Below are 17,406 nucleotides of genomic sequence, written 5' to 3' on the forward strand. Positions count from 1 at the left end.
GCAAGAATTGAAATTTGACCTCGCTCCTTCCTGCATCTGCAAGAAAACAAGCAACAACAAAAAAAAAACAAGTTGAACAGCACAAACATTTGCCTGGGTACAGTGCTCCTCAAGCTGTCCAGTAGTGATAGCCCATGCTCGACCAGGCCAGCACCGAATTCCGAAAGTGTCCATCCTCCGAAAGCTCCATCCCGTAACAGCAGGGTCTCCTGCTTATCACGAGGCTGCTCTCGCCGACCACCTTCGTACCCAATGCCTGCGAGGTCGAGCTCGCCCCATCAAGACTATCGGGATGCGGAATCAAAGGATAAAACCGTTTTCAGTGGCGAAACGGTAGATGAGACTCACGTAGACGAGGTCTTTGTTCGCCAACAAGTAGGATCTTGTGGTTTCAAACTCCACACACGACCACAGAAGCTAATCCACATCGAAAAAATACGTCACTGCAGCCACACACCTTCGTTTGAGCCAGAGTTATAAGTTCTAGATGAGTCACATAATTCGTGACATCATGCGTATGAATGCCCGGTCTAGAGAGACCACCGAACCAAGTCAGCAGGGACACTTGCGTAGAGAGTCTGAGTTCGTCCGTCTCCCGCATGCTCTTCTAGGGAGGCAGGAAAAGTTGTTGTGGAACACGAAGGAACTCTTGGGCTGCGATTGGACGGTCTTAAAATGCGCGTTGTTGGAAACCTGTTTCGGCCAGTGAGTCTGCTTTCTCATTGCCGAGAATTCTACAATGGGAGGGGACCCAAATTAGCGAAATCATGAATGCGTTGTCAAACATTGAGCCAAGTAATTCAATGATTTTGATGGTAAGGATATTCCGATTGCTTACAGCTCTTGGGGATCTTCTAATCCGAAGATCTCGCTGCTGTCATCGATAGTGCATAGATGTATGAAAAATATGAAAAATGCCTCGGAGCACTCGCTAAAACACCGAAGTCGGTGCCTTTCTTAGAGGATGACCCATTAGTGTAACACTAGCTTATTCTAAATGGCCATACTTATCGCTGAAAATGCCCGAAACAACCATCGGGCGAAGATCATTTGGTATGATCTTAATTTCCTTGCACAACGAGGAATCTGTTGTTACCTGTAGGTCTCAGGAAGGGTAGCATAGTTTAATTCATGTGGAGCGCCAGGATGCACATTTTTTTTAAGAAGCGCTTTTAAAATTTCTACGATGCTGAAGAATGAACTAGGAGGCGGAACGACAACATTTCATTTCAGCATAGGCATCGCTCCGGTCATCACTTCTAGGGACATATTGTGTGTTGATTTCATGTTTCCTAGTCTAAGTCAACGGTACTGTATTCTCTCTAGTTGGAGGATATGCATGTTGGGTGCCAAATGGAAGCATTTCAAATACGTTATGTACAGTTAATGAAGAAGTATGGTGAAATGGTGCTTACGTTTTATTATAGATAAATCAATCGACTGAAAATAACACAAAACAAAAACAAACAAATGTTTATTTACTATTTTTGCGAAAACGACTTTTCTCGTTTCTTTTCGAGTTAATGAAGGAATGCAAACTTTCCCTTCAGTGAACTTTTATTAAAAATTCTCACATCTTAGCTAGGTGATCGGAATAATAATTTTAATACCATTTCATACTTTTTCTAAAATCGTGAACGTATATTGTACCGCATATATCACATGTTTCGCAAGAACGTGAGCATTGTACGATTATGGTTTGGAAGCACATGCGCATTGTACCAGTAAATACGCACAACGAAATATTGAATCATGCTTGCTGTCACATAAAATCTTTATTCTCCATAGTTAGTGCCTTGCTGACATTAACATTCCGCACTTGACGCGCAGTGATCGAAAAGGTAACTATGGGGATTTTGTGAGCTAATAATCAGACGATTAGAAATCGTTTAGGTACGAATGGCAAATGATTGTAAAACAATTATCTCTATCAAAAACAGTTCAGTGCTAAATACATTGTGTATGAGCAATTGTGAGTGTGTGTGCGTGTATGTGTAAGTAAATGAATGGAAATTGGTACGAAAAGTGGTTCTGCAGCAATTCATTCATGTTTTATAACAATACATTTGCTTCCTTCGCTATGGTACGAACCATTGTCTGTGAAGTATAGTTCTTTTTAATTCGCAAATAAACATCGTCAGAAAACCAAAGGAATAAGCAAACAATGAAAAGTCTCAAAGAATCCGTATTGATTAGTGCCATTTCGTGTGTATGTGTGTTGATGTTTATCATGGCGAAAAGGCTTGGAACTTGGCAGTGTTTTCTACAAAGCATAGACAACAAATTAAAAAAGTACCTGTTATACAGTACTTTTTGTGAAAACTTAGCGAAACAATGTGATAAGTAATTTCGATCATTTTTTCTTCTAGTATTGTTATTTTTTTAAACATAAAGGACCGTCCGGCCGTATTGCTTAAAAACTAGATTATAAAAAATACTGCAATTCACATCGGTTTGGAGACATTTCCTTCTCCAAAACGTGAAAGAGCACTTTATGCCGGATGTGCTCGGCCTTTTATTATTGTATTTAGCAACATAACTTTATTTAGAGAGATATGTACATGTACATTGTGTATCCATGGAAGTGAGTGGTACGGAGAAGAAAGAAGTAAAGGGAATTTAATTTTTTATTTGTTTTAATTCGACTTTGAATAAATTATTGCACTAGTTACGTCAAAGTCTCTCTTTGCTGCAAAACAAGGTTTTTCAAACAAGCCCTCAGTAAGCGCACGCATAAGTTTCATAGTAGTAAGATAAAACTGCAAAAGACTTTGTAAATTGTTCCATTCATGGAATTTTCGATCATGATAATAAAATGTTGACTTAAATAAAATGAAATTTCGTAAATTGTAAAGCTCAGTTGTTAATTTAAAGATTTTTATGATTCAAAACAGACGGCCTAGCCGGATTGCTAAGAAAAACTAATTAATGGTCAAGGAGAATTTTACTATTTACAAGTCGAAGCAACAGAGAGGAACAAATTCTTCCAATTACAAAGGAAAGAAGAAACATGTCGTCAGTTTTATCAAAATAAGTCTATACTTTGTTTAATCAAAAGGAATATTACATTGAGCATTTCACCCATCGCATGATTGACAATGTAAGCAATAATGAACAAACATAATCAATCAATCAACCTCATTTAATTAAATTATCAAAAGAATACACTGAATCACTTGACAAACCATGTAGCGTTGTCGCAACGCTAACGAATCTATTACAGCAATTTATTGTGTCAATAAAAAACAACGAACTAACACTTCCTTCAGTTTACTTCGGTTAGTTATAATCAAAAACAAACATTTTTTTTGGAACGCTTAACACGCTGCTTAACAGCAAACATGCTTCGAAATGATACTGTCTTCTGTACTGGCGTTTCTTATGACTTCAAATTCTTATAGCAGGAAAACCTATCTCATCTATGGAGCTCAAACGAAATAACATCGGGACGGAATGTACCACAGGACTTCCCTGCATAGATGATATAATTTGTTTTGTTACAACAAAAAAAAAAAAACAGTTTTTGTTCATGGCTTTGTGTTGTTTCAGTGTTGCTTATAGAGCAACCACATTCTTATAATAAGCCACAAGAACGAATGTGATAAAAGTTCATGATTTTACCTTTACGCTTCCTTTTAACAAACCATTTACTATAATGAACGATGCGTAACGTAACTTCCGAACTAGTAATCACAAAATCTCATAAGAAGCAATCAATTACTCACAATTAATAATTTTCTTTTTTATACGAAATAACAACAATTATTATAAAAACATACTAAATAATATGCCGAACTAGTTTGTATCGATATACTTTCGACAATCGTCAGTAAAAAAATGTTCGGATATATTTGATCAAATATGATAATACGGCGCAGGCCGTCATACTTAGCTTTTAAATAAATACATTTGATCAAATAGTTTAAAAGAACATTTTCAAAATTATGTTTGTTAAATTGAAAACACATCAAAATATAGAATACAAAATAGCTGAAATAGCAACATAAAAGCAATGCAAACTTTTATTAGTTGAATATGTTCAAAAGCGTTATTACTGTAGGGATTATACAGTTTTTCTTTGATTTTTATTGTTGTAGAAAATGGAAACCCTGTACACTGGGCACATCCACGGATTTCCACCCTCAGCAAACATATCATATGGATCGTTAAACACTGCATGGGGCTCACAGGGAGGTCTAATTGCTCTGGGAGTAGTTTTGGGAAGCTCTGTAAGCTTAGTCGGGTTGGCATTTGCATTTATCACGTACAGGTAAGTGTTGTTTTATTTACTACTTTTTCGAAATCATCAGATATCATGTATTCAGATATATTTCATGTTAGAAAGTTTGCCAAAAAGAGTTTGCTAGCAAAGAATTATCTTATGCTATCTTTTAGCGATTGTCGAATCTAGTAATTTTCGAGTATGAAAAACAAAACATTTTTTCAATAATGCATGGTCGCTTTACAGCTCCTTGCACTCTTTTGTCAATATATTCATTGGAGAATTATACAATGAAATTGATGAGAGCTACAGTATCAAACTCTGCTCGATGATTATGCCATCCACATTTGTCATATAAATAACCGCAACTGAGTGATTAATTTTACTTTAACGCATCGTGTATCGATTGAATGTTTCCTCCTTTTCAATATTGTAATTATCATATTATTCTACATCTTCTCTTAAGTTCCCTAGGTACTCTAAAGATTTTAACATTTATATTAAAAAATAATGAGATCAAAAATTGATAACACTATACATATCACGGCAATATTTGTAATTAATATATCATAGTTATGCTCAATATCATTAAAAGTTGACAACCAGGCTAAATTTTTTAAAATTTCAATTTATCTAGCTTATTTTCAGATTTAAAATCATTGGCAGGAACAACACTTTTAAGTCTTCTAGCATCACTCTTCATGAGCCAATTAATCTTTGTTATTGGTGTAGGAGGAGTGCAGGTAGGTTACAGCTCCTCTGCAGTCTGTGAATTTAAAAATATTACAGTAAGAGATTGTGGTTTACGTGTCCTACAAATAATTCGCCACATCAATTCATCTTCAGGACTCTGAGCTCTGTTTATCACTGTCACTGGCCCTACTGTTCATGAAGCTGGCATCTCTCTGTTGGCTGTGTTGCTGCTGTCATCATGCTCTTGTATTATTTCGCTCAAACACGAATCTTTCTTCGCACCGTGAAGCAACCATGGGCAAAACATTAATTAGCTATAGGTAAATACGCGGTTAACATTTTTTTTACAAGAATACGAAGTATTGTTTGGATAGCCTTTTAATCGTTTATTGGTGTCATCGCATCATTCACAGTATCATTTCTTGGGGATATCCACTGATCATGCTCGGTGTTGCAGCTGCCTTCAAATATAAGGAGCGAGAGTTGAAAACTAACGGTTACACACACGTACAAGTTATTGCACAAATAGTACAAGAATTGAATGGTGATAATCATTGCTGGTATGTTGCATTCTTTAAATAAAAACAAATATCAGTTCTCTACAATTTATTTTCTCCATCTACTAGGTTAATGGAGGGATCGGCTTACATTTGGGGATTTCTGGTGCCGGCGATTGTACTACTCTTTTCCGGATTTTACCTTGCCTGCCAGGGCGAAGAAGTTATCAAAATTGCAGCAGCACTGCAAGTTGACTCGCGTGCAAAAAATAAATTAGTCAAAAAACGTGGTTTACAAATAGGATTATTTTTCAAGGTATCCAGTCGGACTTTCATTTCATTGTTACCATAGTAAACTAATGGGGCCCAATTTAATGTATATGTTTTCTTGTCAACCATGTTCCAGATTTTAATCGTTTTGTCATCCGTGGTAGCTCTTGGTGCTATTGCATCAATTTGGAATGTAATGGAGCTATGGTCGGTGTACAGCATTGCTCAGGGAATACAGGTGAGTTATTGGGCTCACATAATTATCACGAAACAGAAATTATAAGAGGTACATTGCTCACGTTATATGTTATGTAGCAATATGTGTTAGCTTAACAATATTATAATACGACAATGATAAAACTGATCAACAAATTGCAGGGTCTCGTGGTAGCATTACTAGTCTCTTGCAACTGTAAAGTTTTGAAGCTATATTCAGCACCAAAAACTCACAAATCGCGCCGTGGAATTTACCGCAACCTAAAGGACGGTGATGGTGGCAGGTATGGAATCATTTCCATATCCAACCCTAACTACGAGGAAACAGTACATATCGCTAATGTTCCCGAGGAAAGTCCATCTAGCCTTACCAAGATGTCCTATAAGGAAGGTTATTTTGTAGATCGCATGGACAGTTCTGCTGCACCAGCCGCACTGGATCACGCTTTTAATGGTGAATTATCTACTGCACTCTCGATTGATGAGGTATCGAAAACACCGCTGCCTGTTTCAGTGTAGATGAATGTGCAATACATCTTATTGTTATAAGTTTTATGTTAAAACAATACCATGGAATGCAGATGCAATCTGCTTGCTAGGTTGGACAATAAGTTATTGGTAGAATAAAGAATACTGCAACTGGAAGGATAAACGCTTCAATAAATCCAATTCGCAATTGGTATAAACCTATCCATATCAAAACCATGGAATTAATGAAATATCAAATAACTCGCCGTCCAAACATAATCAGCAAATTTTCCTAATCAAGCAATAAGGTGGAAATGGGAAAATTAAATATCTTTCTTAACAACTAAGAGTGTGAATTATTATTTAATCCGACACAACACATACATTTATCACTAAACTGACAAACAAAATGTGTATGTTATGTATTCCGGAGGTGGACCAGTAGTATAGGTGGTTTCTTCGTCGATGTTCATAAGAGAGAATCGGTTATCGAATCCCGTCCCAACCGCTTCCCCGTACGATTAACTATGCCAGGGCAAGGACTCTCGAGGTTTAGAGTCAAAGAAGAAGCTGAAAACCTACACGTTTGTTTGTTTCAATGCTGTTATGATTTGTTTTTACAAATTGGCGTTACATGTGGTACAACACATTTTTTGTGCTAACGAAATGTACATAATAACAGAAGCTTTAGCAAACTCAAACACTAATTATTTATTTTTAGTTTTATGTTTCTCATAAATGCACGAGATCAAGTTGAACAGCATGTCCTAAGTCAAACAATGCATTTACAAACTGATATAATGTAATAATAATGTCTAATTGTTTGGTAACATGATTTAATATAATTCAAACACTAACCAGATTGTTGTGATACTTGCACAATAAACACAGTACAATAAGATTTTGAAACGTTTTAGAAGATATTTGATAAAACCCGTACAAAGGCATTATTTATGGTGCGAAGTGTTTGGATCTATTAAAACGAACAGTAAACAAAATGATATAAAAGGAAGAAACAGTAAATAACTACAACGTCCAACATAGTTTACTCAGTCATGATCGTTTGACCATACATGTAATTGAATTACAATGTTCTTGCAACAGAAAATAATATTCAACGTGTTTTGCCCATTTAAGAAAAATAACAAAGTTTTCACAGCTATGGGAGTATGCATTTTTTTATTTACCAAATCAATATTTTTAGTCTACACACTTCTTTGGATATTTTGTATCGTCACTATCATTCCAACAATTCTATAATAACTCTGAAAAAGTATTGTTAGTGTATTGCATTTTTATAGCCTTATGTGAACTGCGTTTCGACAAGGATAAAAAATTAGCATTAGGATCATGTATATGCAGTAATAACATCTATTTAAGACCATATCAAATCCTGCGAAATCATCATATCCTGCAGAATATCTTTAGGCAATAGTAGAGTTGTATCTTTGTAGTCTCTAATATTTTAAACATTATATTGTTAGAAATCTTAAGCGTTTAAAACGGGATAAGAAAACTATTTAAGTTATGTGTATGTGAGTGTGTCTGTTTGTATAACCGATCGATTTAATAAAAATGCAAACAACAACTTATCAAAAACCCATTTTTGTAATCTGTTCCCTTATAAAAATTCTACCCATTTTTGTTTTTTTTTTGTTTGTAAACGATAAGTGTAAACGATACGTTATTTTATTTTTTTTAAATATACTTGTTATTTGTGCAGTACAACATCAAGATATTTGAAACATCATTGTATTTGACATAATGATGAGATTTTCTCTATCAAAAAGCAAAAAATGCATAAAGAACTTTGTACATAAATTTAATCAAATTACGAAACATTATCATTACTTACTTACTTATCAGGCGCTACAACCGCTTTGCGGTCTTGGCCTGCTTCAACAATCCTCGATACCGCTCAGGGTTCAGCGCCGTCGTCTGCCAATCCGTTATCCCGGCCGTTCTGGCGGACGCATCAACGCCATCACTCCATCTCAATTTCTCATTCTCAATCTCCTACCACGCCTCCTCTGTCCGTGTGGACGGCCTAAAAGGACTTTACGGGCTGGGTCGTCCGGTGTCATTCTCATGACGTGACCAGCCCACCGGAGCCTGGCGAGTCTAATGCGCTGTACGATAGTGAGATCATCGTACAGCTCGTAGAGCTCGTCGTTGTAGCGGCTCCTCCATTGTCCTTCCATTATCATACATAAATCTTATTTGAAGATCGTGAAATGATAATTGGTATGAATTGTAAACATTGCTACTAACTTCCTAGCTTAGAAAATGTTAGAATGACGGAAGTATTGTAATAGAAATGAGAATCTTTATTAAACATTTAAACACTGCAAAATGCAGTTGCAAAGTATCCAAACTAATGCATCGATGATTAGTTTTTCGCTGACTTTAGCTTGATTAGGTATGTATAGTTCACGCATCCTTCGCTCTCAAGGGGGGGGGGGGGGGGGGGGGGTGACGCGCCCTTCTGGGATCACGCGCCACGCCACGTGTTTGGTATTCGACCCAGGTTTGGTATTTGAGCTCAGTTAGTCTTGCCCTGCCATATCTGGCGTTCTGAATCAAATTTACCATAACTCATGTTCTAACAACTTTTTGTCAATTAGAATATGAGATTGTGAAGGACAATTTTACTTTTTAAACGAACACCGGAATGAATCGCTTATAAGAAAATTGGAAAAATTGAAATTCGTTTAATATTAAATTTCATTTCATTAAGTTTTTTCACTGGATTGAAATATTTCAAGTGTAAGTTTCTTGGTGTTCAGTGGCGTTCAAGTGTACCGTGTGTAAAAAAGAAAAGGTTCAAACTCTCTTTCCTCTTGTCTTTCTCTCCCTCTCTTTCTTTCCTTTCGAATCCAACACGCACACTCACTCAAACTCCAATGTTCCCGACACGGAAATACGCACACACTCTTAGTTTTAGTTTTGCTATAGGCGGCGGATTAAAATTGCTTGAGCATCCCATAACGCGACGGCGTCATTTAAAAAAATAGAATAATACGTGTTTACGTAGAATAAAATACTGCTTTGTAATAACTATTATAAGTTGTTAAGACGCTTGCCTTTGCGATAGTTCGGTGTCAAGGTTGGTGAGTCTTGTTTAGAAATACATATTTGATCTGATTGCAATAGATAAGCATGAAAATGTAGTTCAGAAATCTTGACGGATCTCTATTCGGCACGATTGCTACGTCAAACGGAATAGTTGTTGATAAAATTCTACCATTTTAATTAACGTGTCTGTCCATAATTGCAACATTGCAGTAACAAAATGAGCAAAAGACGTCGGACGAGCTCATTCCAAGATGACGAAAACAGCGAAGAGGATGCTTCCCCCGAACAAAGCCCCGTGCCAGCAACAACAAGGAAAAAGAAGAGGCTTGATCCGGTTAGTGATGTACTGCCGTAATGTGGTCATTGCTAGAGTACATTTAAATTACATTTCCTTAGACATTCTAAAAAAAAAGGATTTTTGAGAAGCTTACAGAGATGGTTTTTGCTTGTTTTGCAGATGGAATTATGTCAACATATTTACGATTCAATTAGAACATTCAAAAAAGAGGATGGCACTACACTTTGTGACACATTTATTCGAGCACCCAAGCGTCGCCAAGAACCATCGTACTATGAAGTAGTAATGAATCCGATTGATTTATTGAAAGTTCAACAGAAACTGAAGACAGATTCATATGAGGATGTGGAAGATTTAACCGCCGATATTGAACTGATTGTAAACAATGCAAAAGCCTTTTATAAGCCCGATTCTACCGAATATCAAGACGCTTGCAAGCTGTTGGATGTGTTTAATACTAACAAAAAACGTGTTTTAGAAAATCAAATAGAAGAAGGATGCTTGGAAATGAAGCCCAGAAAAATCACACGTCCACGAAAATCGCTCACAATCGAAGAAGATGAATTCGACGAAGGTTCAGATTTCGACCCGTACGAGGAACTATTTGCAATCGTCATGACGGCAGCGGATCCTTTGGATAACCATGACTTGCATCACATGTTTCAGCTGTTACCATCGAAAAAACTCTATCCTGGTTACTATGACATTATCGATCACCCGATAGATTTGAAACTGATTGCTACAAAAATTCAAACCAGTGCCTACTCAAACCTCAATGAAATGGAAAAGGATTTGTTGCAAATGACGAAAAACGCATGCACCTTCAATGAGCCCGGATCGCAAATTTACAAGGATGCAAAAATGCTGAAGAAAATATTTATGGCACGCAAAGCGGAAATAGAATCAGGACGGTATAGAAAACCACTCACCAAACGTCCTAGGCTTGCGTCTAGTGCGATGGTGGCAGCGTTGAAGGAAGAAATAGAAAGCTCCGACGATGATTTTGACGATTCCATGGAAACCGAAGGTGATGGTCCGCTTTGGCAACTGTTTGACCAACTGTACAACACTGCTAATACTAATGGTAAGTCGAAGTACCACTAAACTCCAATTATTGTTGTTGAAATCTCCGGGATGAAAACTATTGTTAAAGCTTCAATTTTTATAAGATTGTAACCCCATTTCTTTTTTTTTGCTGTACGTGTATTTATTTTATTTCATGTTTTGAATCATTGCATCTTGGATTTGCCCTTTTGTTTGTGTTCGTTCCTTTACATATACCATTTGTCGAATGAATTCACATAGATCCCAATGCCTTAGGTGCGCCTTTGGGTGAATCTCTGTGGAAACTGCCGAATAAACGATTTCATCCCGAATACTACAACCTGATCAAGAAGCCGATTTCCATGGCTCAAATAAGAAACAAGCTGAAAAAAGGAATCTATACTCATATCACCGATATGACCGCCGACTTATATTTGATGCTGGATAATGCGAAAAAAGCAAACGCTCCAAACACAAAAACTCACAAGGTAAGTTGTGCTGCAAAATAAAACTGCATCGTAAAGTTTAACTATTAACTGTACTTTGTCTATAATGTTCTGCTCTACGTGTTTCAGGATGCACTGAAAATGCAGAAAATTCTCAACCAAAAGTTGATCGATTCCGGAGATTTAGAAGAAAGCGATGAAGAAGTGGATGAAGAAGATACGGATTCGTCAACCCACACATCATCACGAAAAAAGGCTCGCGCAGCCAGGGACAGCAAAAGTATTGGTTCTCCTTTACACCACAGCTCCATAAGTAATGTAGTCGTTTCAAAATCCAACCGCGTATTGCCGGCAACTTCGTTAAAAAAGAAGCTGTTATCGCTACATGAATTCCTTGTCGGTTTTACGTATGATGATCATCAACCTATGGCCCTGTTCATGGAAAAGCCTTCGAAAAAGTTGTATCCGGATTACTATCAAGTTATTCAGCATCCGATTGACATGGCGACAATAGAAAACAACATAAAAGCCGACCGTTATAACACAATCGATGATATTGTGGGCGATTATCGGTTGATGTTTTCAAACTGTCGTAAGTATAACGAAGAAGGATCGATGATCTACGAAGACGCCAACATCTTGGAAAAGGCATTAAATGAAAAATTAAAGGAATTCTCCGGCATAAGCAAAAAACTCAACCTTACAGGCAAAATGTAAGTAGCTAAAAAACGTTCTTTTGCAACTTAACAGTACTATTCCCGTTTGACAGTGCCAAACCAGTCCGCAAAAGTAACACCACTCCACTTGAAGTAAAACTAAAGCAAATGTACGACACGATAAGGGAATACAGAGAACCAAAACAAAATCGGCAATTATCGTACATATTTATGAAATTACCTTCAAAAAGCGTAAGACTAGCTTTTGCTGCTTGACATATTTGCCCCTTGCACTTGGTTGTCAATAATAATTTTCTTGCCTTTTTAGGAATATCCGGACTATTATGATATCATCAAAGATCCGATCGATATTGAAAAAATCGAAAAAAAGTTACGACAGCAGGTTTATGAAAGCGTCGATGATATGGCTGCAGATTTTATGCTAATGTTTGAAAACGCTTGCAAGTACAATGAACCTGATTCTCAAATTTACAAGGATGCTCTATGTCTGCAACAATTGCTCATACAGACAAAACAAGCTTTGCGAAGTGAAGAAACTGTACCGAATGTTCAGCAAGCGGTACAGGAGCTTTTGTTGTCACTCTTTACTACATTTTACAACTATCAAGATGAAGAAGGTCGATGCTATTCGGATTCGTTGGCAGAATTAGCCGAGTACGATGAATGTGACGGCAATAGGTAAGGAAGAGCTAAAAAAACCGTTTCAAATAAGAGTAAACTTATTAAATCATTTCCATCTCAGAGTGAGAGCGATTTCCTTGGATCTCATCAAACGTCGCCTAGACAAGGGTTTATACAAGCGTTTGGACACATTTCAAGAAGATATTTTTAGCTGCCTTGAACGTGCCCGTCGACTCAGCCGTACCGATTCACAAGTGTTTGAAGACTCAATTGAATTGCAATCATTTTTCATAAAAAAACGTGACGAATTGTGTCAGAATGGTAATGTGCTTGAATCGCCCGCACTGAGCTACAACACAATGCACTTAAGCGCAGCGGTAGAATCTCTACGGCAATCCAAATTGTTGCAGGAAGAGGAAGCTGACACAGACAATGATGCAGTGGTAAGTAGGATCGATACGTTTAATTTCATTATTCAATACGTACATAATTATCCTCTTTTATTGACCTATCAGCAAGCATCTCAAGGCGAAAGTATGACGATTGATCAAAAAGTGTTTTCACCCGGAGACTTTGTATATATCGATTTACCCGAAAACAAAAGTATGTATCTTTTTCCTCTATACAGCAATTGTGCAAACTTTTGTTTACTTGCACTATCTATACATTCTAATTTATGATTATATACTTTCCAGTTCCTGGCATTATGTACATTGAGCGTCTATGGACAACTGCCGATAACATTAAAATGATGAACGGCCTAATACTTCTCCGGCCTCATGAAACGTTCCACGTGCAGACAAGGAAGTTCATGGAACAGGAATTATTTAAAAGCGATCAACATGTCCAAATCCCTTTATCCAAAGCGTTAAACAAATGCTTTGTAATGCACGTTCGAGATTATGTGAAACTAATGCCTGAAAATTTCGCCAGCAAAGATGTGTTTGTGTGCGAATCGCGGTACAGTTCTAAAGCAAGATCATTTAAGAAGCTCAAAACGTGGAATCTAATACGCGCCAATGATCCGGTAAAATTAATTCCTCGAGAAGCTACGCTCGAAGTGAAGCGTGTTATGTCTGTTTTTAAAGAGCGGGTAGAAAAGCACAAGGAAGAACTTTCGGAATTACAGCTGCAGGAGGCAATGCTAGAAAAAGAGAAGCCTAACGTGGTTATTTATATGAACGGAGTAGAAGATGGTAATGTGTACTATGAGCAGTACAACACTGTTTGTGGTGGTGTAGTAAAAACAGGCGATTACGTCTACGTAGCTACAGAATCTGGCAAGCAATCGATTTCACAAATTACATCCATTTGGGAAACGAAAGAGTAAGTACAAATACTTTTTATTTTATCTTTATGTATATTCAATGTTGTAATAATTTCGGTTTTTCCTAACACCATTTTAGTGGAAAAGTTTTGTTCCGAGGTCCGTGGCTTTTAACTCCGCCCGAAGTTCCTGGTACTATTAGTAGGTTATTTTATCGACAAGAAGTACTGCTTTCAACTATTCAAGAAACTACTTCAGCTGTGGCAATTGTTGGCCGGTGTGCTGTGCTCGATCAAAATGAATATATCACTAGTAAGTATTATCGTTTTATTCTGAAAAAAATAAATTAAATGCTGTCATCTGGTTTATAGCAAACAGCCTATGATAATGTTTGTATAAAATTTTATAAACCTTAGACACAAAGTTCCTGTCCTACGATTACCGGCAGCGCTACCGCTTCGGCCTCCGGACCGCCCGGATGCCTGTCATACCTCGCTCAATAGTTGTTGAAAGCTTTGCATGTTCGTCAGATGATATAAGCTTGATTTTAGTTGTTCAGCTTACACGGAAATAATTTCCATTGTTGGTAAAACAAAACAAGAAGATGTTCGGTGTAATCACGGACGTGCAAATATGCACTAGAGAGCTGTTGATGTAAAATAAAGGAAAAAGGGAATACGACGACTCGTTTCCAGTTTTCCGAATCTTTTTCCAGTAATGGTTCTTGGAATGAATTTTGAAAAATTGTTTGGTAATAATGGCATTGCCATTTTTTTTTATCCAAACACGGAAAACTATGGGAAAATACAAATTTCTGTAACTGCTGTTAAAGATTAAAAGTGGACATCCCAAACATTAAAAGAAACTGACGATATTTTCAAAATGATTTAATGCTTAAAACAATTGATTAACAATTCATTTGCTTTTAAACTACGCCATTTCTAGGGAGGCCAACAGAAATCGCGGAAGCTGATGTATACATGTGCGAATCAATATTTGACGAATTTAAAAAACAAATTCGAAAAATAGTAGCTCCTTCCGGATTGCGTAAATTTACACATAGTCAAATGGTTACAACAGACGAAGTGTATCATTTCCGTCGTCCAATAAATCCACCCAAGGTATGTGCGAGCTATAAGGTAATGAAATGTTACATGTACTGATTTTTACGGATATTTCTAGGTCACCTGTGGCGAAATTGCAGCCGTGCAGGAGAGCAAATCCACATCGAATGATTTTATGGTATGGTATTTGTCTAATCATACAATTTGACGGTCTTAAGTAGTTTGATGCATTTATTTTGTATGAACTGCAACTTACTAACCTTTAAAAAAGTAATTAGTTTAACTAATACGAAGTAGTGTTAAAATATCAAGGCTAATGGGTATTATACTTGAATGTCTGCAATTCATTAACATTATCAATTGAATTATGCTTAAAATCTACAAAAATGGTATATTATTCGTCAATATTGATTGAATTTGACGTAACATTTAACAAAAAAAAAATATTGGGCATAAACTATTATAGTAATACATAACACAACCTTAGGGCAAAAGTAGGACAAAACACGCACGAGCACAAAGTGTTACTAATGCCAGTTAAAAAAGAAGAAGAAATTTTGGAGGAGAAAATAACATAACTATAACACAAATGTAAAAATATTTAAATGCTGGTGTTGACAAGATGCTACAAATCATCACATACTGTGCTGTTATGCCTCACCTGAATCTTACAGGATATGAAGGATGACTTTGGCATCATCGATGATTCAATCGATGGGCCTCCGTCGATTGGGTCGGACACAATCTCTACGGCTTCGCCACATCCAACACATTCGACCAACACCAGCACACCGTCGATGAGCAGCAAAAAAACATCCAAACCAGGCAAGAAGCTCGTAACGGGATACATACTGTATTCTAGCGAACACCGGAAGACTATATGTGCCAGCAATCCGGAAGCAACGTTCGGTGACGTATCGCGCATAGTCGGAAACGAATGGCGCAACTTGAGCGAACAGGAAAAGGCTGTTTGGGAGCAGCGCGCGATTAAGATCAATGAGGAAAGTGCGGCCAAACACGCCGCTGAAATGGGAGAATCAAGTTGTCCGAGCCCAGCAAACTTCAAAACCGACGGTCCAATCGTACAGGACATCGTGCCGAATCATGTATGGTGCTTTTGTTTCTCTGCTCTTATTTTCATTTCCATGTTCATAGTCGTGCTCTAGAATCTTCAGATGTGCAAAAATTACTTTGCTAAACATTGAATAAGCAGTTCAAGTTGAGTACACCACCGTGCCCATCGTGAGCGTTCTTTGCGTTGTTTTTTTTGTAATGATAAATGTAGCTTTTGGACCATAATGTTGTTTGGATTCTGGCAGTCGCATTTTCTCAACATTTCTTTTCCTTTATGTTTTTATTTCTTGTTTTCAAACGCTTTACTTCAACAATAGGCCTACGAATGCTGCTGGGATAAATGTGACTTTCAATTTGAAGACCCTGTCGAATGTTTGGAGCACTGTATTGGAGAAGGTTCGGGATGTGTGTACAAGACGTTCATTGCTTCGGCAGATCAAGAATTTATTTGCATCTGGCGTAACTGTGTACGACTCCGTCGAAATATGCCACCGTTTCCAACCGTTGCTCGATTGGTGAAGCACGTTAAAGAGGTGCACCTTACAAAAGGCGTAAGCAAGTTAGTTCAACCTCAGGACCGTAGCAAAAATTACGTTATTTCGAAGCGTCCAGCAACGGGCATACACATCGTAAATAATGCCCCAGTTGCTAATATGGCCAACATAAATTCTAACAACATGGGAACGATTACGTTGCAACCGATGGGAAATGTGGGAAGCCTTTCAACGAACAGCGGCAACGCAAACATTACTGGAATGTCCTGTCAAAACACGAGTGTAATGACTGGAAGTAATCCAATACAACCGTTGCATGCACTTCAGCCATCCTCAATATCCGCTGCAAGTGGAATTAATGCTTCTCAGCTTGGTAATTCAATTGCTGCTGCACCTTACTTCAGCTGTAAGAATTCACAATCACAGTCGCTATATATCGATGATGAATATAATATTTTAAAAATATTCTTTCAGATGTATCGTCTCAACCTGCGGAACCATTGTTTGTTACTGTGCCTCCCCGTCCGCAGCGTGTATTGCACTCCGAAGCGTACATAAAATATATAGAACGGCTTCAGCAGAAATCATCGTACATTACACCATGGCAAAAAACGTTAACAGCAACTAGGGAAACAATTCCCAATACGGATGTAAACCGGCTACCATCGCAGTGGTTAGGGACACGGGCCCAAGATCGTTCGGATACTGTAGTTGATGCGTTATGGCAGTTGCGAAATCTAATGATGAGGGAGGTTATTCAATTTGACCGTTTTTAACCGAACCGACCGGCAATGCCCTTCCATATCTATGTATTATAGATTTACTAATTCTTCATTTCACAGAAAGTGAATAAATATTACGGTTGCACCTTTTAGCTCTGTAACAGCTATTTGCATGCAAACTCAGTAGAATACAATTAAATAGTTTAACTTATATTTCATTACACTTTTAATTGCATCAATTTATTTAATTTATTTATT

General features: G+C 37.3%; 2 protein-coding genes across 10 annotated transcripts; both read left to right on the forward strand.

The window, feature by feature from the left end:
- The first annotated feature begins 1,750 nt into the window (after positions 1–1,750).
- On the forward strand, positions 1,751–6,713 carry LOC118517190 (adhesion G protein-coupled receptor L1-like). 4 transcript variants are annotated; one of them, XM_036063132.1, is made up of 8 exons: positions 1,751–1,841; positions 4,098–4,270; positions 4,860–4,965; positions 5,069–5,235; positions 5,329–5,475; positions 5,542–5,728; positions 5,819–5,920; positions 6,061–6,713. In XM_036063132.1, exons 2-8 carry the CDS (start codon positions 4,101–4,103, stop codon positions 6,415–6,417), a joined length of 1,236 nt encoding a protein of 411 aa, XP_035919025.1. In that variant the 5' UTR covers positions 1,751–1,841; positions 4,098–4,100; the 3' UTR covers positions 6,418–6,713. The 4 variants fall into 4 exon arrangements, with proteins under 4 accessions (XP_035919025.1, XP_035919024.1, XP_035919026.1 ...); XM_036063131.1 differs by lacking the exon at positions 1,751–1,841 and adding an exon at positions 1,848–2,083; XM_036063133.1 differs by lacking the exon at positions 1,751–1,841 and adding an exon at positions 1,851–2,343 and having other exon boundaries at positions 6,061–6,417.
- Positions 6,714–9,286: 2,573 nt separating this feature from the next.
- LOC118517183 (protein polybromo-1-like) lies at positions 9,287–17,347 on the forward strand. Of its 6 annotated transcripts, none has more exons than XM_036063097.1 (16): positions 9,287–9,476; positions 9,652–9,775; positions 9,899–10,823; positions 11,045–11,271; positions 11,359–11,942; positions 11,999–12,137; positions 12,214–12,584; positions 12,649–12,970; positions 13,043–13,130; positions 13,223–13,853; positions 13,934–14,106; positions 14,740–14,915; positions 14,977–15,036; positions 15,533–15,964; positions 16,250–16,832; positions 16,901–17,202. In XM_036063097.1, the coding sequence occupies exons 2-16, from the start codon at positions 9,659–9,661 to the stop codon at positions 17,200–17,202; spliced, it is 5,130 nt and encodes a 1,709-aa protein (XP_035918990.1). In that variant the 5' UTR covers positions 9,287–9,476; positions 9,652–9,658. The 6 variants fall into 6 exon arrangements, 5 of the variants coding, with proteins under 5 accessions (XP_035918990.1, XP_035918991.1, XP_035918993.1 ...); XM_036063098.1 differs by having other exon boundaries at positions 9,293–9,472; positions 16,901–17,347; XM_036063100.1 differs by having other exon boundaries at positions 9,295–9,472; positions 11,060–11,271; positions 16,901–17,347.
- The last annotated feature ends 59 nt before the right edge of the window (positions 17,348–17,406 follow it).

The sequence above is a fragment of the Anopheles stephensi genome, unplaced genomic scaffold, assembly GCF_013141755.1.
Source record: "Anopheles stephensi strain Indian unplaced genomic scaffold, UCI_ANSTEP_V1.0 ucontig60, whole genome shotgun sequence".
Classification (NCBI taxonomy): Eukaryota; Metazoa; Arthropoda; class Insecta; order Diptera; family Culicidae; genus Anopheles; species Anopheles stephensi.

Bases quoted from the DNA above. Each gene is read 5' to 3' on its own strand.
- LOC118517190 (XM_036063131.1), top strand. From the start codon at position 2,003: ATGAATGGAAATTGGTACGAAAAGTGGTTCTGCAGCAATTCATTCATG. The intron at 5,236-5,328 runs GTAAATACGCGG...CATCATTCACAG, and splicing joins AAAACATTAATTAGCTATAG to TATCATTTCTTGGGGATATC. The intron at 5,476-5,541 runs GTATGTTGCATT...TCCATCTACTAG, and splicing joins AATGGTGATAATCATTGCTG to GTTAATGGAGGGATCGGCTT.
- LOC118517183 (XM_036063097.1), top strand. From the start codon at position 9,659: ATGAGCAAAAGACGTCGGACGAGCTCATTCCAAGATGACGAAAACAGC. The intron at 10,824-11,044 runs GTAAGTCGAAGT...GAATTCACATAG, and splicing joins CAACACTGCTAATACTAATG to ATCCCAATGCCTTAGGTGCG. The intron at 15,037-15,532 runs GTATGGTATTTG...TGAATCTTACAG, and splicing joins CCACATCGAATGATTTTATG to GATATGAAGGATGACTTTGG.